Source organism: Prionailurus bengalensis, chromosome B3 (genome assembly GCF_016509475.1).
Source record: "Prionailurus bengalensis isolate Pbe53 chromosome B3, Fcat_Pben_1.1_paternal_pri, whole genome shotgun sequence".
Lineage (NCBI taxonomy): Eukaryota > Metazoa > Chordata > Mammalia > Carnivora > Felidae > Prionailurus > Prionailurus bengalensis.
In genome coordinates, this window is record NC_057355.1 from 115,331,564 (window position 1) to 115,355,531 (window position 23,968).

The 23,968-nt window shown below is 52.8% G+C and overlaps 1 protein-coding gene across 4 annotated transcripts in view; it reads right to left on the bottom strand.

Moving 5' to 3' along the window:
- Positions 1-419: 419 nt before the first annotated feature.
- ACTN1 (actinin alpha 1) overlaps positions 420-23,968 on the bottom strand; it is a 101,251-nt gene continuing 77,702 nt past the window's right edge. For 2 of the 4 annotated variants that reach the window (XM_043554367.1, XM_043554368.1), the window contains exons 9-22: positions 22,014-22,106; positions 20,465-20,695; positions 17,782-17,929; positions 14,405-14,555; positions 13,816-13,924; positions 13,196-13,336; positions 12,210-12,392; positions 11,773-11,907; positions 10,442-10,621; positions 9,549-9,695; positions 8,562-8,642; positions 8,057-8,122; positions 6,698-6,856; positions 420-5,297 (exon numbers count right to left, since the gene is read on the bottom strand). In XM_043554367.1, the coding sequence (XP_043410302.1) occupies positions 5,139-5,297; positions 6,698-6,856; positions 8,057-8,122; positions 8,562-8,642; positions 9,549-9,695; positions 10,442-10,621; positions 11,773-11,907; positions 12,210-12,392; positions 13,196-13,336; positions 13,816-13,924; positions 14,405-14,555; positions 17,782-17,929; positions 20,465-20,695; positions 22,014-22,106 (1,983 nt within the window). In that variant the 3' untranslated portion in view covers positions 420-5,138. The remainder of the gene's footprint in view (positions 5,298-6,697; positions 6,857-8,056; positions 8,123-8,561; positions 8,643-9,548; positions 9,696-10,441; positions 10,622-11,772; positions 11,908-12,209; positions 12,393-13,195; positions 13,337-13,815; positions 13,925-14,404; positions 14,556-17,781; positions 17,930-20,464; positions 20,696-22,013; positions 22,107-23,968) is intronic. The other 2 variants (XM_043554369.1, XM_043554370.1) reach the window with 2 other exon arrangements.

The following is a 23,968-nucleotide window of genomic DNA, read 5'->3' on the forward strand; positions in this document are numbered from 1 at the left end:
CAGAGAACGAAACTGAGATGAAACTTCAGCTCCTAATTTCCCCAAACAACTCAGTGTCCTAGACTGTGTCCTGCCTGCAGCCCTCACCCCCTCAGCCCAGGGCCACTAACCAGTCCACCCACTTCCTGTGGGCCTGGCCATTCTGGCCCTTTTGGGGTTTCAGGGTTTTGTAGCTTCTATCTCCCTCCTCTGTGGACTAGTGTTTTTAGGGTGAGGGGCTCTGGTCCAACAGCTGTGACAGCCTCCCAGGGGCCAACATTGCAAACTGAAGCTTTTGAAGCGGGAGTGGTTTCTCCAGAGCCTCAAGCCTATAACATGGGCCCCTGGCGTCAGGGAGGCAACCAGGCTCCCGTGAGGCCTGAACAATGGAGCAGGTGTGAGTTTCCTACTGCTGCTGTAACAAATTACCACAAACATAGTGGCTTCAAACAACACGAGTTTATTATCTTATACAGGCATCTACCTCAGAGATATTGTAGGTTTGGTTCCAGACCACCACAATTAAGCAAATATCACAATAAAGCAAATCAAATGAATTTTTTGGTTCTCCACTGCATATAAATGTATGTTTACACTATACTGCAGCCTATTAAGCGTGCGATAGCATTATGTCAAAAAAAAAAAAAAAAGATGCGTGTGCCTTAATTTTAAAATACTTTATTGACACAGAGACACGAAGTTGGCAAATGCTGTTGGAAAAATGGCGCCGAGAGACTTGCTCAACTCCCGGCTGCCAAAAAATTTCAACCTGTACAAAACACGGTATCTGTGAGGTGCCATAAAACAAGGTAAGCCTATATAGTTCTAGAGATCAGAAATACAAAGTCAGTAGCAGGGCCGCGTTTCTTCTGGAGGTTCTAGGGGAGATTCCATTTCCTTGTCTGTTCCAGCTTCTACTAGCCATCCACATCCCTCAGTTTATGCCTCTACAGCACTCCAATCTCTACCTTCACTGTCCCTACCTCTTGATGAAGGCCCACCCAGATAATCCAGAATATTCTCCCCATCTCAAGATCCTTCAATACATCTGCAAAGTGCCATCTGCCATGTGCAGTGGCGTAATCACACGTTCCAGGGATTAGGACAGGGACGTCTCCTGGGGACTACTATTAAGCCCACCACAGAGCTCAAAGACCGGAAGAGGACTCCCCTTAATGGTATTTTTCTAGAACCAGGCCTTTTGCCTCAAGAATTTTTAAAATAGCATAACAAAGCACAGCTAATTTTTTTTTTAAAAAAAAACTATATTAATACTTACTATCACCTATTAAATGCCTATCGTGTGCCAGGCACAAAAGGTAAGTGGCATTACTGACGCCATTTGGGGAGGTTATTTACCTAGCTGGGGAGTAGGAGGGCACACCTGAGCCCACGTGTCTCCTTTGAAAGGCACTGATGTCAAAAGAGGTTGTATTCCTTCCCTCAGTGACAAGAAGGCAGACCCTAGTCTAAGGCTGGGTTTAGGTGGGACGACTCAGAGGCACCCCTCACCACACACGCCACCCTTGGGCACCCTCCATACTGAGCAACCCTACCTGGCACAGGCCAAGGTACTGGCAGAGCCTCTGATCCCCTTCCAACCTAAGGAAATCTTAACTGTTCTCAGTTGTGGTAACTCACTCACCACAATGACTGTACCCTTTGAGCATTTGTCCTGTGTCCAGGGGACAGTTGTGTGTTGGTCCAGTGATGGAGGACACAGCAGATTCCTGAGACAGGCCTGGGACTTGGAATGGTCACAGGATCTCAACCAAACGCTTGACAGGCCAGAGAGAGAGGAGCTATTTTCGTAGACTGGCCTTCATCAGGCTGTCACCAAAGTCCCTCCAAATGTATGGACAGAGGCAGATAAAAATACAAGAGAAACGCATGCTCTACATAGGCAAGAGAGTCAATGAGTTCATCCCAAGGATGCAGGAACAACCAACTGCCACCTGCATCAGGACAGAAAATTCCACCTACCCTATCATTGCAAGTAAGCTGGAATTGTTTACAATGAAAATTGGCAAAGGGTGAAACATAAGAGATGACCAGCAGGTGAGGGGCATGGGCTCGGGCACAGCAAACAGCCCTTGACTATTGGAGTCAAGGCCATGAGTTCACCGGTGCCTTGGGTGAAATCTAGAAGTGGGTGAGCACTTCATCTTGTGTCCTGGTTTGGAATCGCCACATGACAGATGTCACAATTCTGAACCTGTGACCCGAAAACCCAGCAATGAGCCACAGGGGAACTTAAAATCACCTATGTAGAAATAAGTAAATGGACGAAGTAAGTCAGACTCTCAGTATTAAGATTCTGGAGGGGGGGGGGAGGGGGGTTACACAGTTTTATACTCGTGACAACCTGTGGCTTAATCTAAGAAGTTTGAACACATAAGAGAGCCCAGCACCTATCTGCTTTGGGATTTTCATCTGGAATGTGTAATTGAAATTAGATGCATGATTTTAATTTTGGAGGTGTGAGAGAATTGTTAGTAAACAGCTTTGCACTGCTCCAGAGAACTTGATTTACATTTATAATACTTCAACTGCTTTGTGCTAAGACTTTGCTGCTTCAATTTGAATTTGCCTTGGTGGGAGTCTGATGTACTGGAAAGAATGAAAATTTGTAAATATGTTTAAAATATTTAAAGGAACTTAATTATTTTGGGAAATTTAAACGGGGTTGTTTGTGGGTGGTTAACTTAAGATGTATGAATGATTAGGACAAGCAAGAGTGTTTTTACTTTTAGAGAAAAAATCATATTGTCAATATATTAAGACAAGTGTGGTGACCTAAAAAGCTTAAGAAACAGGTTTTAAAATTTTTATCTCTTTAACAGATTGAACATTTAAAGTAACTATAGTCATTTGCCCACATACAAGCATGCTTGAATATTGAAAAAATCAAATAAGGGAATTTCTCTAAAGGATGTGGAATAACTCAGTAAGCATACTTGCATTGAAAGGACTCTTACACAATTTCTTTTTTAAAGCAAGCAGTGAAAAGGTTGATTGATTGTACCTCTGGAAACTGTGGTATGGTAAAGTGCTTGCACCCCAGGTTTAGGAAACTTTCTGGTTGGAACGATTTCCCCTTCTCTTCAACTCCTGTCCCACTGTACCCTTGGTTAGACTTGCGTATAAATAGCTAAAAGAAGCCATCTTATATATTGGCCTCTCTCAAAGGACTCTGACCTTCTGAGACCAGCCTCTGGCCTTGTTCCACGGCTCTCCCCGTGCAGCTATACCCACAGCAGACCGACGGCTGAGCATTTTCTGGACTTTTTACCAGCCAGTGGTAACACTGACAGGAATGTTTCCCAAAGCAAATGCCAACCTCTACCCCAGGTCCTTCCTTCTGAATGGCCTTCTTGCCTCTTTCCCTGGGAAGTGAGTATTCCAAAATGTTCTAATATTCTTGGAGCTCTGTGTGTTACCGCGATGGCTTTCCAAAAGCACTATTATTCCCACTTAACAGATAAGGGAACTGTAGTGCAGTTTACCCATTTGGGAAGTGGCAGTCTACTGCACTATTACTGGTATGATCACTAATTGTCTTTACTCCCTGTACTTGAAGTAAAAGCCTCAGGGAGGAGAGAGAGGTAAGGAGAAAAAACTACAGAAGCCAGAGCAGTGCACACAGATCCCCTGGGGATCTTGTTAAAATGCAGATTATGGGGTGCCTGCATGGCTCAGTCAGTTAAGCGTCCGACTTTGGCTCAGGTCATGATCTCACAGTTCGTGGGTTCGAGCCCCACATTGGGATCTGTGCTGACAGCTCAGAGCCGGGAGCCTGCTTCGGATTCTGTGTCTCCCTCTCTCTCTACCCCTCCCTTGTTTGTACTCTCTTTCAAAAATAAATAAACATTAAAAAAAATGCAGATTCTGAGTCTGAAAGTCTGGGGTGGGGCCTGGGACTCTGTATTTCCAGCAAGCTCCCAGGTGATGCTGGACAGCTGTTGTCTGTGGAACATTTTGAATAGCAAGGGGTGGGAGGGGTTTTTGAGACCTCAGTGCATTCCCTTGTAGCAAAGATACAAGGAAGGGGGGCATAGAGATGTCACAGAGCTGTTTCATGCCACAGAAAACAAAGGTAGGACTTATCATTAAACGGCCCCTTCCTCTAATGGGTCACATCTGTGACCTTATTCTCAACTCACAGGAGCCTTCCGAGGAAACCACCTTTTAAAATAAAGGGGGTCGCCTGGGTGGCTCTTTCAGTAAAGTGTCCAACTCTTGGATTGACTATGCCAAGGTCATAAACATATTAAGGTTGGGTACAGGTGGCCCCCATCATCCTTGACCCCACACACACACTTCTGGAAAACAGTAAGCAAGGAGCAAGCAAAAAGCGGTCACGGGAACGCTGTCGCTTTAATATGGCGTGTGACAAGCAATACCAAAGTTGTCCACACTCTCCGATCTTGTTCTGACCATTTTTAATAGGCAATATTAAAATTAAAGGGAAAATAGTGTGTGCTGATAAAGAACCTAACCACACTTCTGGACTTAAAAACGAGAAGACAAGCCACATAAATTCTCTTCCTTAGAAAACAGCCATTTCAAAAGATTTTCTTTAATATCATAAAATATTTTCATGGACAAGTGAGCTAGCAAACACACATGCACCAATGTGCCTTTTGACAAGATCCCCCACCCCCACCCCCACCCCCACATCAAGGTGGACATGAGATTGGCGAAATGAATACAGCAGATGATACAGAGAGGAAAAAAAAATCGATAAAAAGTATGGAATATAACATTGTGCTTGGTTTTTTTCCTATGTCACAACAAAACAAAACATTTCGGTGCAAACAGTTAATTTTTCCTCTTTTCCATTGAAGTCTGGTGGAGAAAAAAATACTTTTTCTATAATAAAATATGTGGTTTTTTGGTGGTTTTTTTTTTTGTTTTTTGTTTTTACTTTTTTTAATGTAACTTTTTTTTTTCTTTTTTTTGCAGAAAATAATTTTGTAAACTGTCACTTTGCGGGCAGGGCGGCTCGACGCCACGTGGGTCCCGGCTCGCCCGGTTCGAGGGTTCGAGGCTGCGCGAGGAGACCAAACCCGGGCTGGGGTGGCGGGCGGGGGAGCAGCGGGGGCGCAGGGCGGGGGCGCACAGCGGGCAGGGCGAGGGCGCTGGCCGGGGCCGGCGGGTTAGAGGTCGCTCTCGCCGTACAGCGCCGTGGAGAAGGACATGTAGTCCAGAGCACCGGGCACGGCGTCGGGGCCGGTGTAGGGGGCCATCCGGGCGATGCAGTACTCCGCCTGATCCGGCGGCAGCTCTCGGCGCAGCTCGTCCACCGTGATGTAGTTCTGCAGAGAAAGCGGGCGGGGCGGCCGGGACCCTCACTCAGGGCGGCAGGAAGTGCCCCGCCCTCCCGCTTCTGGATACGCAGGCATGTGTGTGCACACATATCCACGTGTACACCAAGTATACACGTGTGTTTATTATGCATACACAGGCATACATATACACCACGAAATACACAGGCATTTAAAATCTCCTGTTTGCCATTTCAACACCGACTTTGGCCCGCTTCCAAGCTAATTCCAAGTGGGAACTGCACCTGTAATTTCATGTACTCTAGACTCACTCTAGTCTGCAGGAACCATGGGCAGGATCAACACCAGCAGGTACTCTGGTGGAAGACAGGGGACCCCAAACCCACTCAAGCTGGGCTCTGTGGAGGTCATGTCATTTCAGCAAATACAGTGAGCATCCAAGTTTGACACCCGGCTGCTGTCTCCTCCATGACGTTGGCAGGTCTTGGGCCTGCCCCCGCCCCCGCCCGGCCTGGCTCCCGGTCTAGGTTATCTGCTTGCCCATGACAGGCCTCCTTGGAAGCTGCTTCTCTTGGGAGCTTCAGGCTCCAGAAGGGCTCACTCACAGGATCTGACCCACAAGGTGGGCCCCTAGCCCCATGCCCTACTCCTTGCCAGAGTCCCCTAGGAACCAGTTTCAAGGAGGGTGGGGTTGATCAGATCCCTCCAGAAGTCAGGAGACCAGGCCCCAGAGTCACTTCAACAAGGTGGTTTCTGAGGGTCATTCCAGCTCTAGGTATGACTCTGATAAGGTGTGCCTGAACTTAAATCAGACCTTTAGGAACCTCTATAGGTTCAGTCTTTTTTCCCTTATGGATTGAGGCATTTCCAAAATCAGAAATCCCTATTGGCTTTCATTTTTTATAATTGAATCTTTCCCGTCTGAAAGGAAAGGATGGCATTAAGGATTAAAGGAAATCTGGCCTCTAGAATCCCTGCTTTGCTAGTTTCCCTTGGTGCTCCCACTTTTCCACTGCCAGGCAGGGAACTTGGGAAATTTGGAAACCAAAACGGATTGCTGCTTGGGGTAGACAAATGCGAGACACGCTTCCCTCCTGATCCCCTCCAACCTTCCACACCTATGCCCAGAGTGATGTAAGGGTAACATCACCCTTACATCACTCAGTCACATACCCCCCCGACCCCCACTCTACCCACCTCTGCCACTCATCACTCCATCCCAAGTGTGAAGGAGTCCCACGCCCTGGCAGGAGACCCCTTTAAGCTAATATGTGTCCTAACACCTTAGCAGATGCCCAGGCATTACAGAAATGGGTAGAAGTGGACAGCACTGGGAGGCCCCAGCGGGAGGAAGAGGCTATGGGGTGCAAGTGGCCTCCCCTCCAGATCAGAGTGGCCCCTGCATGGTGCCCACGCCATAGCAGACCCACCTTGTCCCCAGCCAAGATCTTGAAGGAGGCCATGACTTGGTCTGCTGTGTCCGTGTCGGCCGTCTCCCGAGACATAAAGTCGATGAAGGCCTGGAACGTCACTACCCCCAGGCGGTTGGGGTCCACAATGCTCATGATGCGGGCAAATTCTGCCTCTCCCTGGAGAGAAGAGCCAACCCCAGGCCTGTCAGCCTCTCTGCCTCAGCCCGCTGGGAATCTCTCCTATGGTCCTGAAGCCCCAGGGGGCTCAGAGTAGCCCGAGGCTGTCAGAGGCGGGGCACAGCGGCCCTCTGACCTAACCTGGGCTGTCCTGAGGGCATGACAGGGACACAACATCTAGGAGTGGAGACCCGGTTCAGGCTTCCCGCCCCCTGCAGGTTCCCGGGGGAGCAAATGCTGATAATGCCGGTCACAGCTGTAATCACAACCACTGCATGCCAGGTGCTACTCTAACCACCACACACGTTTCATCTCACTTAACCCTCACCACGACCACAGGACATGGGCATTTATTATTTCCATCAGGCTTCCACATGAGAAACCCGAGGCCCGGACGGGCTTAGTGACTTGCTCAAGGTCACACGACCAGGAAGTAGTAGAGTTGGGACTTGAACTTGGATGGTCTGCCTCCACAGCCTGTGCTCTCCCCACCACCCCGTACTTTGTGTGTCAGATGTACTTTGTGTGCCCAGCATTCAGGGAAGTTCCTTCATTTAACCCTTACGACAGGCCTGCAGGGTTCCCCTGGTCCCCAAGCTGGAGCTGGGATTTACTCCTGGGCTCCCCACATAGACAGCCTGCGCCCTTGCTCTGCCCTGGGCAGCCCACAAGCTCTGCGCTCTGCATCATGGCTCAGGAGCTGCCCGGCCGCCCAGGTAGGCCCCTGCTCTGCTCAGAAGGCCTGGTTGGGGGCAGACCACTGAGAAAGTTGTGAAGGCCAAGGGGCGGCAGGCGTGGCTGGAGCCCCCACCAGGGCAGAGACAGAAATTTCTTGCTTCACGAAAAGACGAAGTAGAGCCAACTCGGGGCCAGAAAGGCCAAACTACCAGTCCTTCCTGCTGGCCTTGGGGTCAGCCCCGCCATCTGCCATGGGAGTGAAAAAGCCCATCTCCACAGTAAGTACCAAAAGACAATGCCAGCACCGAGACGGAGGGGAGAAGGCCAGGCCTCGGGGACACGCACAGGCCACGAGGCCGGGCCCAGACTTCAGGGCGCCATCTTCCCCACCGACCAGAATCTTGAGGGCCCTCCGGGGAGAGCAGCCCCTAGCCTGGGGCCTCCAGCCTGCCCTGGCCAGTACTTGGCTTCTCTGGCCAGCTGGCTGGCCCTCGCCAGAACAGAGGGTGGGGTTTACATTACCATGTTGTAACCCATGGAGATAAGGCAGGCGCGGAAATCATCCGTGTCCATCATGCCTGTCTTCTTCTGTGGGGCAGTAGCGAGGGTCAGAGGCAGGAGGAGGAAGAGCCGGCCCGGGGCCAGGAAGACAGGGAACAGATGGCCAGAGGGGAGGTCAAGGTATACGGTTGGGAGGTTTGGAGGGGAAAAGGAACACAGGAAGAGACACATCCACAGGGAGGAGAAAGAATAGGGAGGTACAAAAGTTGGTCCACAGGATGGAGGGCAACAAGGAGAGAGGAAGGTGGGCCCCAAGCAGGTTCCCACGAAAGACAACCAAGGGCAGAGGTCAGAGGTAGGAGCCCGACGCAGGCCAGGCAGGGACAGCAGGAGAAGACGAGCCCCGAGGCCCACAGGAAAGGGAAGACAGGGAGATCCAGACAGAGAGAGAAAAGAAAAAGGAGAAACGCGTTATTTCTCGCCCCGGATGCCACCCCTGAGCGTGCTCCATGCAGGAGGCGAGTACCTGGGGGTCGTTGCCAATATCATAACCCAAGCTGATGAGGCAGGCTTTGAACTCCTCGGGACCCAGCGTGCCGGAGTGATCCTGGGGCCGCCGTGCGCCAGGCAGCGAGCCATGCGGTGCCAGGGAGGTGGAGGCCGTGAGGGGAGGGGGGTGGGCCATGCCCCGGGTGGAGGGTGGTGTGTGTGGGGAGACACAGGGACAAAGGCATGCGGACGGAGAGGGTGGAGGGTGGAAGGGGCAGGGGAGGAGGGGAAATAAAAGTGCACACGGTTAGACACACGGACGAGGTCCAGAGGGTGCCCTCTCCCTGGCACACACAGCCCTGCTCCGGGAAGCAGGCCAGAGGGGAGCACGGTGAGCCGTGGGGGTGCCCAGCCCACCCCAGCCCCAATGCCCAGACCCGGCTTTCTAAGAGGGCCTCACCCACCTCACCCAAGAGGCTGGAGGACAGTGAAGCAGGCAGAGGTGGTGGGCAGCACCTGGCCCCATGCTTCCACCCCTCTGGCCGCCCCGGAGCCCCAGGGCACTGGGAGGGACAGCCCACACAGAACCCAGCCTGTCCCTGAGCTAGGATGAGAACCCATGACTTAACATCACTGACACCCCCATAGCGCCTCCCGAAGGCTGTGGGGTGGGGATGGGGGGTGCGGTGGGGACGAAGCCTCTGCTCCTCTGTCCTGAGGCAGAGGCAAGTGATAGTCCCCACAGCCAGGGGACATCAGGCCTGCCCTTAAGGCCATGGTAGCCTTGCTCCCAAGGGTTGACCCCTCGTGGCAGAAGAGCAAGTGTCATGGGCCAAATAGCCTGTCTCTACCCACTACATGAGCTCTTGCTTCAGAAAAGCAGGGAAATTCACAGGACACCAGGACAGGTTGATAGCACTTCCTGCCCAGGAACTGGCCCGGCATGGCCGCCCATCCCCTGGGCAGTGCCCTCCAGGGCCCTGGGGCAAGGGTTGGGGGCTGCTCTAAGTGCAGGGGCTCTCACCCGGTCAAAGTGGTTGAAGGAAGCTCGGAACTCGTTCATCTGCTCCTGGCTGATGCCTTTGGCATCTCGGGTCAGGATCTGATTCTCCACCTCATTGATGGTCCTGGCGATGGTGGTGAGGAGCTGCTCCCAGCCCACACGGATGTGCTAGGGGTGCATGAGGGGCCTGTCATCAAAGGGCACCCCCCCAGGCCCGGACCCAGGCCGCTCGTGGCTACTCCCTTCCCCCAACTGTCAAAATGGCCCAAGCAATCAAATCCAGCCTTCTGTCCAGATTTACAGCATCACCAGGACAAGGACAACACACTCTCTAGGACAGAGAACCCAGATGATGAGCAGGGAAGTTCAGGCAGGGCGGTGGCCTCTGCCTGGGACAGCAGAGACCAGAACTGACAGCGTGGGTCAGGTCAGGAAGGAGGGCAGGTTTGGTAGAGGGAAGGATTAAAGAACAAAGCCTGGGTAATTCCCCGTACATCCTGCTCTGTGACCTCATGTACGTGCCTTCATGGCCCGAACAATTCATTGCCTGGAAAGCAGGTGCCTAAGCCAGTGTTTGGAGACCACCCGCATCTGAATTTTACATCTGCTTGTTAAAAATTTTGATTCCTCAGCCCCACCCCAGACCTCGTGAATCAAATTCTGGAGATGGAGCCTGAAAGTCTGCATACTCAACAAGCTCCCTGGAAATTCAGAAGGCCCTGAGGACTGAAGACCCTGAGCTCTAGGAGTGAGAAGCAGTGTGTATCCCCTCACTCCAAAGAGTCTGTCCTCCTAGTATGACCAACTAGCTTCCTTGGAAGATGAGTAACTGTCCCCTGCCCCAGCCCAGGGGGCAGGGAGCAGAATGGGATCCAGGGCTCCCTTCCTGGAGGAGCAGAGTCGGCGCCACCCACCTCCATGGTGTAGTTAGTGTGCTTGTTGTCGAAGATGAGAGCCTCCTGGATGAGCTGGTGGTCGCCCTCCAGCTGGTCGATCTTGGGCTTGTAGTTGACGATGCTCTTCTCATACTGCCGCAGATGGCTGAGCTGGTCCTCCAGGGTCCCGTGCATCTCAATGGAGATCCGCCCAATCTCCTGCTCACCCAGAAGGAAGCCCTGGTCAGACTACCCCACTCTGCGCCCCTAGGGTAAGGACTGGGATGCCTAGGTCATCAGTCAGCCCCTCAGATGATTCCTCGGTTCCTACTCCAGCACCAGGGAACCCGTCAGTGGTAATTAGTAAGCCGAGAGCAAGACGCATTCAGCAGGGATGCACTTTGGCATGGAAATAGCATCATAAAGGGGTATGACAAACACTGTCGTCATCAGATGAAATACTTCCTGTCTCTCAAGTAGCTCTCAGCCTCAGAAAGGGGCTGCAAGGTCAGTTGCCAACCTAAATGCTCATTCCTCTGCTTGCCATTCAAACTCCCCGCCCAAGCCTTGTTCCCAACTGTCACCCATCTCAGGGACTCTCTCTGTGCCCAGGGAGCCAGATTCCTCACAGCCTCAGAGCACCGGACTTACCTCCTCAGTGGCTATGCCTGCCTTGGCCTGCCTCAATCCCACCTGCCCCATGGGCCAGGCCTAATCCCCCTTCCTGTCTGTCCTTCATCCATGTAAACAAACATTTGTAAGAGCCCTTTCTGTGCGCTCAATTCGACCCAGCAAATATTTCCTGAGCACCTACTATGCACAATGTGCTAAGCAGATAGGGCTGGGGTACAGGAGAGACACAAACATGACCTCGAGATGGTCTTTGCCCTCAAGGAGCTCGGAGGGACACCATGCTCTAACCCTAGCAGTGCCCCCTTCCCTGATCTACAGAACCCCAATATCTGGCCCAACGATTCAATAAAAGGTTCTATGCCTGCCCGAGTCTCGGTTCTCTCTCTGGAAAGATCCTCCTCTTTGCTCAGGAGGAAGGGAGGCCTGGTTAGCCAAATAAGCCGAAGTAAGCTAGTCAGTTCCCCAGGCACTCATCCCTCCGTGGGACTTTCTCAGGTGGCTCTTCAGTGGCATCCCTGTGCAGGTCTTCGCTCCCGAACCAGACTTTGGGACCAACCCACCGGCCTTCCCTGACAGGCTCCACACCCTCTGTAGGGCAGCAGACCAATCTTGAACCTATTTAGGACTGCATTCCTCCACGAGTCTCGCCAAGGAGGAGACAGGGCAAGCCTGACTGGCTGGGACGGTGCTGGGAAGGGGTGGAAACCCCTATCCCTGCCTCCCATGATGGGACTCACCTCCATCTTGGTCTGAATCCAGGGCCCGATGACATTGGCCTGGGCCGCGAACTGCTTGCGTAGCCTCTCGTTGTGCTGCTGGCGGGCATGCTCCTCCGTCAGGGCCTGGTCCCTCCGTGGCACCAACTGCCGCACCTGGGGTGGGAACAATCACAGAACCTTGGGAATGGACCAGCCACCTGCCCCATTCTTCAGATCAGGGAATGGAGGAGCCATGAAGGGAAGGGGCCAGTCAGTAAATAGAACAAGAATGAACATGTTGACCTATTCCAGAAATTCAGTCATTCATTAACTTGGCAGATGAACGCTTGCCACGTAATGATGAAATAAATAAATAAATAAAATCAATGAAAATCAACAACAAAAAAGGTAAAATCCCTGCCCTCATAAAACTTGCAATGGCTCGGCCACAATGTCCCACCAGCCCTTGGACTCACGTGGTCCCACTTGCTATTGATCTCCTGAGGAGTGATGGTTGTGTAGGGGTTGGTGCCCGCCATGTTGACGTGGTAGGTCTGGACAATCTTGGACACCTCGTTGTGGATACCCAGGATGGCCAGGCGTTCCTTGTCGGCATCAGGGAGGGTGGCCTTGAACTGCTCGTGGGCTGTGGTCAGTCCCTGGATGCAAGAGAAACACAGTGACTGGTGCCTCGTGTGGGCAAGATGAACTACGGGAGCCCTACAGGTCCCAGGGTAGAGGTGGGTGGGAAGGCCACTGAAGGCATGGCCCCACACCAGCGGGGAGACCTGGAGCATCAACCAAGGATGCTCATGGCTGAGAACCAGGAGAGCAGGGCTGGCCACGGGGAGGTGAAGGCAGAGCCATTAAAGCAACCGCTTCATGCCTGTGGCTGGTAAAGTCAGGGGCGACCACCCTAGAGTGCGCACCGCCCCGCAGTCAGGTTGGGGACGAGTCTGCTCCCCAGGTGACCTCCCCCAACCCAGGCTCTCCCTCTGCAAAATCTTTTAAACCTAATACACCACAGCTGTATAAAAGAATGGGGAAGTGGTTTATTACAATGCAATGAGCTCCAAAATATTTAGTTAAAGATAAAGGGTTCAGAATACAGTACCCAGCGAAAGCTACTTTTTGTGTTAAAAAGGGGTATGGGGAAGAACGTGTTAATAAATAAATCTATTTGCCTGCATGTGCAGAGACTGCGGGGCTGGGGGACAAAGGTAGGAGGGACAATTTATCGTATATTCTTTTTACCTTTTCGGTTTTACACGACCTGCATAAATTACCTAGTCAAAATAAATAAAATGCAATTCTTCCAAACCTATCAACTCCTCGCTCGCTATCTCCATTCCCCCATCCTCTCCCTAGAGAGCAGTCATGCAGGAGTAAGGTTTGCAGAGTGAGGTTTCCACGGGTGTCTGGTGGGGGTGCAGCTTCCAGGGGTGAGGGGTCCGCAGCGCACCTGGATCTCCTCGATGGTGTGCACGATGAAGGTGTCCTGCAGATCCTCCATGGCCCCCTCCATCCAGTTGTTGAAGGGTGCAGCCCGCTTGGCATACTCCAGGTACAGCTGGTCAATGGTCTCCAGCAGTTTCTCTGTCCGCTAGGAATGGCAGTTGAGGGGAGGGGGTGGATAGAAGGATTGCAGCAGAGTCAGATCCAGAATCACCACCCCCTGCTCCCCCACCCCTGAACTCCCAAGGTCCTCCCGGCCAGCCACAAGGGGTCCAAGTCGGGAAGCACCAGACTAAGTCAGACCAAAAGAATAGACTTTCTCTGGGACACTGCTTCTTAATGTGGGGTCTACGGACCATCCCACATTGGAATCACCCGGCCTGGCCCCCGGGCTGGTTTGTAGATAGGAAAATTCTCCAAGGGCTGGGGTTGGGCTGTGAAGTGCACTGAACGATGAGGGGGAGGTATGGTCAGGGCCACAAAGGAGGCGTCTCCATTAAGGCAAAGCCCAATCCGGCGCCAGGGTGAACCTTCAACAGGCCACGGCAGGTCCAGGCAGCGCAGTGGAACCTTCTGGCCCAAAGCAAAGAGGCACACAGAGCTGCCATCTCCCTCAGGGGCCCTCACCTCCAGAGCTTCCCTCCGCTTCTGGGTTAGGGCTCCCAGATTGTCCCACTGGTCACAGATCTTTTGGCACCGGGCGTTGACACTGGGTGAGTCGTAATAGTCCAGCTCACTGGAAGGGAAGAGACAGGAAGAGTCAGGTGACCCAGGTTACCTCCACGGCCTGCTCTCTTCTCCCTGGGGCTGGGGGTGTGCTCCCTTCACCAAGACCTTCCACGTGCCCTCCCACCCCCAACTCCGTGGCTTTCAGAGGACCACTGGGAGATGAATGAAGGCCCGTTCTAAGGCCCCCCCTGCACCTGAGCTGGAGGCGATACAGTCTTGACCCCAATGTCCAATGGCAGGGAGCCACTGAGGCCCAGCGAGAGCTCAGAGTGCACATGGTCATCCTCTGGTCCTGCACTACTTACAGGGAAGGACCAGAGGCCCTCCACAGGAAGGGTCACAGGCTCCTTCTCCACCTGGGGGATACTCAGAGTCCTCTGTATTGACGCCCTTCCCACTGGGGCACCGGCTGTACCCAGCCCCCTCACTTTTCACGGCCACGCCCCACTTCCCCCAGCAGCCCCAGCCCTCACTGGGCCTCGCATACTTGAGTTCCTGTGCGATGGCGGCAATTTGCTCCACGCGGTCCTGGTGGGCGGCGAGGTCACTCTCAAAGGCCTCATGCTTCTTGAGCAGGGCCTTGATCTCCGAGAGAGTGGCGGTCTCGTAATCCTTCTGCCGTAGCATAGCCTCTTTGCCTGGGTTCAAAGAGAGGGACACAAGGCTAAGCGGAAGCCGGGGCCCCCCATCTTCTTGGCCCCAACCATCCACCCCTTGGGACCCCAGGAGCCCCATTTCCGGGAGTACATCCCCAGAAGATGTCCACCAGATAGCTATCGATCATCTGCAGTTCGAGAAAGCAGATGTGCAACTGAACATCCCCTACGGGGCCAGGTAAGGGAAGTTACTACCTTCCATGGAACATGTACCATGTTCCATGGCCATGAGGAGCAGTTACATACAAAGGCTGCGCAGGGCTAGGCCCTATGGTATAACCAGGAAAAAACGAGCCAGGCACCTCAGGGGCACCCCATCTTTAGAGTTTCTCCAGCTATTGTTGCTAGCCCCCAGCAGCCCTGCAGGGACCCCTCCCCTGAATTAGTCTCAGTTTCTCAGCATGTCTAGTGCCCTCTGCAAATAATCCACCACTGGCCAGAATATTCCCTGTCAGGGACACTGCCCTCTCTTTAGGAGTGGGGCAGGGCTTGCATTTCTTGGATCCCTCTTTTCCAGGAGGAAATGGGATGAGAAATGAACCTCTTGGGGCTGTCACTACATGACGTCCACCAGCTGTCTCGGGAAACACCCGGTACCAGACTGGGGCTGCCCTGGCCTTGCCCACACGCCCACCTGCCACGTCTGTGTCCACCAGGGATGTTCTGCCCTGCTCAGCAAACGAAAGCTGGGCCGTGAGGTCGGAGTCTGTGCCTCATGTGGCCCTCCTTCCCTTCCCTCTACTTCTCTTTCCTTTGTTTTTTTTTTTTTTTTTTTTTAAGATTTTATTTTTAAGTCATCTCTGCACCCAATGTGGGGCTCGAATTCAAGCCCCCTGACTGAGCTAGCCAGGCACCCCTCCGCTTTTTCTTTAAGTCCAAATAATAATATGACAAGTTTAGGGGAAAAAATTACAGATGAGCCTACCTATCTACTCTTTTTCAGTCTTTCCTTATACGGAGGCTGTGGTAAGACCATAGGGTATATGTAAATTCAGTTTCCTGCTTTTCAAACATTCAGCAGCACACCATCAGAGTCTCTGCCTTGGTGCCAGATTTCCCACGTGCCCCCTCCGGTGGCCAGCGTTCCATCACGTGGCCGAACCACCAGTGGTGTAACCACCTGCTGCCCTACCGTGTGGCATTCAGGGCCCTCGGCTTGTGCTATTATAGAGGGTCTCATGGCAACCATCCGCAGACGTGTGATTTCCCCACATTTAGGGTTAATTCTTTAGACAGTCTCAAGAATTCCTAGGTCAGCAGGCAAGAACACCGTTAGGTGGGGATGTGTGTCACCGGACTGCTTTGCCCAGGGGCTGCGCCCGCGTCTGCCGCCAGCATGCCGGCACTTCTCATGTCCTTGCTGGCGGCTGGCCAGCTGATGGGGTCCCTGCTCTGTACCTTTCTGTGAGCGGTTCCTTGGCCCTGGAGAGGACACGATAGAAGCGCATGGGTGAACTGGTACAGTCTCCAGTATTCTGCACCATCCGTACCTACATAAAAAACTTCGCGCATGTGTGGGGGGGCGGGGGGGGGGCAGCGACCTCACATCCTAGCGTTCTTACAACACGGAGCAAAACCCAACCTCCTCAGGCTGAGTCAAGCACACTCCCGTCTCCTACCAAGCCGGGCGGCCCCTGAGTGGCCGCAGCGTACGGCTGTCCCTAATCGTCTCCAGCCTGAGATCGGAGGAGCCCAATGGAGCCCAATGGGGGAGTCTGGGGACATTGTGCCCCAGCAGCCAATAGGGTCTGCCGCAGGGGCTCCAGCCGAAGTGGCTGCAGAACCCTAGGAGGCGGGCGGCGTGGATTCTTCTCCAGCCCTGGCCCAGGTTCTGAGGAAAAGACGATTCCAGGTGTGATTCTCTCTCTTTGGAGTTAACTTCGGCCGTCAACAAGCAGACACCAGACATGGCCCCAAACGCCTCTGAGTTGGAGTAATGGAAACACACTTGTGCTAACAGGGAAAAGGCTCTAGGTCACTATAATTGGGGCCAGAAGGCAGTGGAGGAAGAATATCCAGGGCTACCATTTACTGAGTACATTCTACGTGCCATGCACTAATCTAAGCATAAAAGGTACTTGTGATACTTATGCCTACAACGATCCTACGAGGTGGTATGCTGAGTTGAACAGTGTCCCCCAAAACTCATGTCAACCCAGAACCTCAGAATCTGGGCTTCTTTGAAAATAAAGTCTCAGGGCACCTGGGTGGCTCAGTCGGGTTAAGCGTCTGACTGGATTTCGGCTCAGGTCATGACCTCAATGTTTGTGAGTTTGAGCCCCACATCGGGCTCTGTGCTGAGAGTGCAGAGCCTGCCTGGGATTCTCTCTCTTCCTCTCTCTGTCCCTTCCCACCCCCCTCAAAAATAAACAAATAAGCATTAAAAAAAAAAAAAAAAAAAAGGAAAAAGAAAACAGGGTCTTTGTAGATGCAATTAGTTAAGATGAGGTCATACGAGATTAGGGAGGCGACTAAATCCAATGACTGGTGTCTTTATTAGCTAAGGAAAGAGAAATTCCGTCACTGAGACGTAGAAGCAGCCATGTGGGGACGGAGGCAGGGACTGAACTAAGTCAGTGACACCAAGGATGGCCAGCAACCCCAGAGGCCAGGAAGCAGCACAGATGGCCTCCGGCTCAGAGCCTCCAGAAGGCATCAATTCTGCCGACGCTTTCCCTTAGAACCCCTCCTGACCTGTGAGAGAACACATTTCTGTTAAGCCAGCCAGTGTGTGGTCATTTGTTCTGGTGGCCCTAGGAAGCTAACACAGGAGAGGACACACGATCACCTGCATGTTACAGAAGTTGCTGGTCCAAATGTACTCTGCTTCTAGGTGGTAGAGTCGGGATTCGAACCCCAACCTAACGGACTCAGGGAAGAAGAAATCATCACGGTGACAAGAACCATCAACAAATTACACATACACAGCATCGTACCATGCCAGGAACTCTTCTCGATGCTTCAGATGTAGTAATCCATCAAATTCTCATAAACCTATGAAGTTGATACTCTGATTATCCCCACTTTACAGACGAGGAAACTGAGGCAACCAAAGGGCTGATGAACTTGTCTAACATCAAGCAACCAGTAAGACACAAAGCAAAACAAACCAAAAAGCAGGAGAGAAAGGAGTTGTGGCCTGGCAATTCAGTCAGCAGAGCACGAGGGTCAGAACCCTCCAGGAGGCAGGAGGTCAGGCTGGCCTTACCGTCCGTCCAGGCCTCGTGGATGGAGGCTTTCTGCCGGAATTTCTCTGCCAGGTGGTCGAGACGCTCCAGCCTCCGGATCTCGTTCAGCAGCCACTCCTCATAGCCCTTCTCTGCCTGCTCTAGGCAGCCCCAGGCATTGTTGATGTCCTGTAGGGATGAGAGGCATGGGGTCAGCCCCACCTGGCCCCCAAGACCCGCAGAGCTGCCCCAAGCCTTCTGGAAGAAGCCCCTTTCCCATCTCAGTTGTGCCCACCCAGCCCTCTACTGGTGTTAACCTGGGCTTCTGGACACCAGGCTTCCCGGGCAGGGAGTGAGGCCCAAGTCCATGTGGGCCACCCAGCTATTGGGCCGTGGGTGTGCAGCTCTGTGAAGAGCCCAAGGCCCTCTGTGACCCAGGATTCTGGCCAATCACAGAGGCTGGAGGGCCAGCCAGTGGAAAAGAACAATAACTGAATGAAGCAAGCAGGCATGGGAAACTCCCAGCCTCCCCACATTTCTGGATCTGTTCATGGGCTCTGGGCAGTAGCCTGGAGCCTGCAGGGACCCTGGCCTGGGCGAGCTGGCCATGCACCTGAGGACAGTGACGGCTGCTGAGTACAACCCACAGCCCTTCAGGCAGAGAGCCACCCACCGGGTCGTCTCTACAATTAGCACAAGCGTGCCCGCTGGGCACATGTGGGCTGAAGCCAGCCTGCCCGCCACCTGGGGCCCAGGGGACAGGCCGCATCTACCCAGAGGGGGCACTTCTAACTCGCACAGAATACCCTCTGGTCAGCTGAGGCTCTGGCCACCTAAAAGCTGCAGATGCAGCCTGGAATCTATAAAAAGACTCCAATTTTCCAAAGTGCATACACAGTGGAAAGGGCCTATTTCTTTCCTCCAGATTCCCCGGGATCCTGCCGGCTTCCAATACTGTTTGCTGGCTTGGCCGTTCCCTGCCCTTCCCTTTTATGTCCATGCCTTCTCATGATTTCTCATTTTGAAGGCCAAAAGCTCTATCTTGGTGGGTTTTTAAATTTTCTTTTGCATGTTTGTCTGTCTCGTAACATTTCTCCGAGTCTGAGAGAGGGCAAGAAGGAAGGGGAAATAACATAAGTAACATAAATGAAGATAATTTAACAACTTGGAAAGCCATTCACAATATAATTTTAGTTGGGTTTTTAAAATATTTTTTAATGTTTTATTTACTTTTGTGAGAGAGAGGGAGAGAGAGAGAGAACACAAGCGGGGAGGGGCAGAGAAAGAGACACACACACACACAATCTGAAGCAGGCTCCAGGCTCTGAGCTGTCAGCACAGAGCCCGACATGGAGCTTGAACTCGTGAACAGTGAGATCATAACCTGAGCTAAAGTTGGATGCTTAAGCTACTGAGCCACCCAGGCACCCCTTAGTTTTTTTGTTTTTTTGTTTTTAAAGCAGCTTATTAAGTAAAACATGCTTTAGAATTCCCTTAAAAATCATATTTACGTAGGGCGCCTGGGTGGCTCAGTTCGTTAAGTGTCCAACTCCTTTTTTTTCCCCAAGTTTGTTTTATTTCTTTTTGAGACAGAGACAGTGCAAGAAGGACAGAGAGAGAGGGAAAGAGAGAGAATCCCAAGCAGACTCCACACTGTCAGCGTGGAGCCAGATGCAGGGCTCACGAACCATGAGATCATGACCTGAGCCGAAATCAAGAACTGGACAGTTAACTGACTGAGCCACCCAGGCGCCCCAAGTGTCTTCTGACTTCGGCTCAGGTCATGATCTCAAGGGATTTGTGGATTAAGCCCCACGTCGGCTCCGTGCTGATGACCCAGAGCCTGCTTGGGATTCTCCCTCCTCTCTTTCTCTGCCCCTCCCTCCACCTGTACTCTTTCTCTCTCAAAATAAATACATTTTTTAAAAAATCCTATTTACATAGACTAAAAGAATCTTTTCCAAAAAACACTTTATTTCAAAAAACATTTTTAAGTTGATATTGGATAGTTAAGATTATGAGTAATTTCTATTTTCTGTATTTAGCAGATTTGTATCTTTGAAATATCCTACCAAAAAAAAAAAAAAAAAACCACCAACTCATTACTTGTTTAAGGTAACACATTTTTTTTTTTTAAGTGCTTAAAAAAGATTTTACAGAGGGGCACCTGGGTGGCTCAGTTGGTTGAGAATCTGACTCTTGGTTTGGGCTCAGGTCATGATCCCAAGGTCGTGGGCTCGAGCCCCGGGTCAGCTTGGCACTTAAGAGTGGAGCCTGCTTATGATTCTTTCTCCCCTTGTCTCTCTCTCTGCCCCTCCCCTGCTCATGCTCACATCCTCTCTCTCTCTCTCTCAAATAAATAAAGTAATAAAATGTTTAAAAAAGTAAAAATCACCCTAATTGCTACTGAATTATGCCCTCTTTGGTTCAATATGTCAAGAAGCACTTAGTTTGCAGAGATGCTTTTCTAAGGTGGGGGGAGGGGGTGCTGGGAGGCCCAGGTGGATATTCAGGGGTCTGGCAGGACAGGTCTGACCTGGGATGGTCAGGAGACAGGGGGCTTGAGTCTGGGTGGCAATCTGGAAGGGAGAAACGATTTCTGGAACAGCGTATGCAGGTGGAAGGAAGCCCATCCCGCCCTGACCCGCCCTGTCCTGCCCTGTCCCGCCCACGGTGCCGGTGCCACATTCGGCCGGGAGCAGCTCCCGGCTCCCCGGCGCTCACCGAGACCATCCTGCCCTCGGAGGGCATGAAGGCGGGCCGGTTGCTGAGGCGCAGCTTGGTCTGCAGTGTGTTGAAGTTGATCTCCAGCTGGCACTTCTCCTGCACCTTGGGTGGCTTGTGCAGACGCCGGTAGTCCCGGAAGTCCTCCAGCTTCTGCTGCATGGCGTGCATGGTGTTCTCCGGCGCCCGGTTCTCCAGCCACGGGATGGTGCGGCGGATCCACTCCAGCAGCTGGGGGGAGGGGCACGCGGAGGGCGTGAGGATGCTGGGAGGGGGGCCCGGGGCTGCCTCCCTTCCCTCCTATGGCCTTTGGGCCCCTTCCCTGCCAGGGGGAGCCGGGGGATGTCTCTCCTGACAGCATGTCCCGTCCCAGCTACCACTCCCCGGCAGTAGAGGCCAGGCTCCAGGAGAGCCACAGACTTCATGCAGCCTGGCCACCAGCCTCTTCTCTGCCAGGGGAAGGGGTTAACTCAAGCTCTGCCCAAGGAAGAACCGTGGACCTGGTAGGAAGTCAGCCAGACCAGGAGGAGACCCAAGCTCTGGGTCCAGCCCCACCAGCTGGCTGGGCTTCGGTGTCCTCTGTCCCGGGGAGGTAACAACCATAACGGCCGCTTCCTGAGGCCCTTGTCACCCGGGATCTAGAATTCTAGAATGTGGGCCTCTGACTCAAAAAGGAAGAGGCTGGCTTCTGGGGCACAGGCAGGGAACAGCCTGGATGAGGTGATGACGGTGGAGAAAGTGGAGGAGGAGTGGAATGGGTGACAGGAAACAGAACGAGCACCTGCAAGGTGCCAGCGTGTCCCCCAGACGGACTCATCGGAATGAGGATTGGGATCCCATGGGGTTCTGTGCTGTGACTCCTGCCCCAGGTTACAGAGAGGTAAACCGAGGCGCCGTGAGGTTACGTGACTTGCCAAGGTGACCAAGCTGGAATGGCAGAGCTGGGCTTACACCTGGCACCTGTGTTCTTACTATGCTGGATGGCAGATCCACCAAGAGCCTGGGCTGAGCTGTTCAGAAGGCTGAATTCTTTTAAGCAAGTGGAGCCCTACCCTAAATATAGTCAACGGCAGAACAGCAAACCCAGCCCTGTCTCCTCCTGTCCCCTGGGTGGGCCCAGCTGCTTAGCGAGCCTGAGGCAGCACTGACCCCATCTCCAGATCACATCCTCTCAGAACCAGGCATACTGTTTTTCTAGGCCAAGCGACTCACAGAACAACAGTATACCAGGCTAGAAAGGCCCTTGAGATCCCTTGGCTTAGCTCTCACTCGGCAAGGGGAAAAAACCCAAGACCCAGAGAGGTGAAAAGTTTCGCGGGCTCACTGTTTGTTGGCAAGAAACACAGCCTACGACTCGGCTTTCTGGAGCCTAGAGATGAGCCCCACCTCTGCCCTGGGTCAGCTGTGCTGGGACCAAGGACTACGCCCAGCCTGGGATTGTACCCCAGGGATGGGTCTGGAGGTACAGGCTCTGGGGGCTCCCTCTTCTCCCGGGGTGGGGTAGCAGAGCCCTGCCGGAGCCAGCTGGGGGAACTCAAGAGGTACCCACATCGCTGGCCAGCTTCTCATAGTCTTCCATAAGCTGCTCGTTCTCCTGGTTGACGGCCAACACCTTGCAGATGCGATTGGCTGCTGTCTCCGCCTGGCAACAAGAAAGGGCGTGGGTGTCACGGTCAGCCCTGGGCAGCAGGAGCTCCCGCCCTGCAGCTCTACCGGCAGGAAGTCAGCCCCTGAGGCTTTCAGTCCACATCCTCCTCCTCATCCTCTGCCAGCCCATGCCGGGTCCCACAGGTCAAGTGAGCCCGAAGAGAGATCTTGGTGGCTGAACCGGGGCCCTTGGAGAAGGACCAGAGTTTGAGGCCAACCATGCACGTTGGGAAGTAACTAATGTGATGACTGATACAGTCAAAACGGTCAGCTCAGGTAAAGAGGGCAGAAAAATTCATGCCAACCCTACAATCCCAAGTGGAGGCCCTGGGGTCCCCAAGGCTCAGGCTGTCAGGTTGGATTTGCCAGGATCTTAGGAGATGCAGGTATTCAAACCTGGGAGTCCAGAATAAGGTGCTGACTGAGAAACAAAGGGGCCTACAGAATCTGCTCCTGGCTCAAAGCCCAAAGAACATTAGAGAAGACTCAGGGACCCCTACTGCATGAAGGGCAAGACTTCAGGATCAAGCCAGCATGCACAGAATGTCCAGAAAGCTGGGCACTGGCACCTCTGGGAAAGCGGAGGCCTCATGCTCAGTGAGTGCCGGGCAAACAGACACAGGACGCAGGTTTTGGCAACAAGAGGACTGAAAGGAAATCAGATGCAAAGGCCCGGAAACTCCAGGGACACCACCTTCTTGGGCCATGGAAGGCACCGTGCACTTAACACCAGCAAGGGCCAGGTGGTCCTAAACCACCAGGAGCTCAGGTAACCTTTAAATTCATCTGTTTTCTTGTGTACATCATAACCCAACTCCAAGGGGAGGGGAACTCAAAGCCTTTTTGGGGTCCTGGGATAGAAAGACAGCCTGGGAGTAGGAGCAGATAATGCCTATTAGAGAAGGGTAAGCCTACAGATGACAAGGGTTTAGGGGATAGAAAGATGGGACCTCACAACTGGTTGATGAACAAGGCAAAATGGGTTTTGACTGCAGCAAGATAAACTGAGGCTAGGCATGAAGAAGAACTTCCTGAGAATGAGGGTGCTTTGAACTGAGAAGGAGTAATTAAAATGTAAATGTTTTTTCTTTGCAAAACTTTTCAAATAGGATACACAGCCACCAAATCCCGTGATTGGGAGTGGCTGCTGGGATGGGGGGGGGGCGTGCAGAATGAGGTCAGCATAAAGGTCTTTTCAAACTCAAAATCAGGAGATCACACCCCCCGCCCCAGGCAAGGTGTTAGAGCAGGGAGGCCTCCACCAGGCAACTGGGAATGGCTAGAGGGCCTTCAAGATGGGCACTTTGAGACTTGGGTCTCAAGAAACTGAGGCAAGGAGTCACATCCTTAGACCTTCACCCCCCTGCCCTCTGACCTAACTCTGCCCGGGAGATGCCATGACCATTTCTTCCATGGAGCTCTTGATTGATTGTCCTTCCTCTTAAGAACCAACAAGTAACCACAGAGAAAACCAAAAGGTGACAAGGAGAGAAATTCTTTCCTGGAGACTGTGCCAGAAGACGTGGGGCCCTTGGAAAGAGCAAGGTCATGGGAAACATGCCAATGTGCCCCATGAAGAGGGCCGGGGGTAGCAATCTGCCTGAAGCGACCAGGGCCACTTCCTGTGAAGGCCGGGGAAGGGGACACAGGGGCCAGTGGTCTCTGTGCTGACATAAGTAAGCTATGCCCAGCATGCTGACCAAGTGGGTAAGAATCAGAGGTGGCCACGCATCACAGGCAAGAAGCGGCTGCCACCGTGATGTCTCATGAATAAAGCCCTCCTTGGCCTCGTTACCCCGACGCATCTTGAAATCCTGGGCTCAGTGGTCATAAGCTTTGACTTGTGTGTCAGTCGGT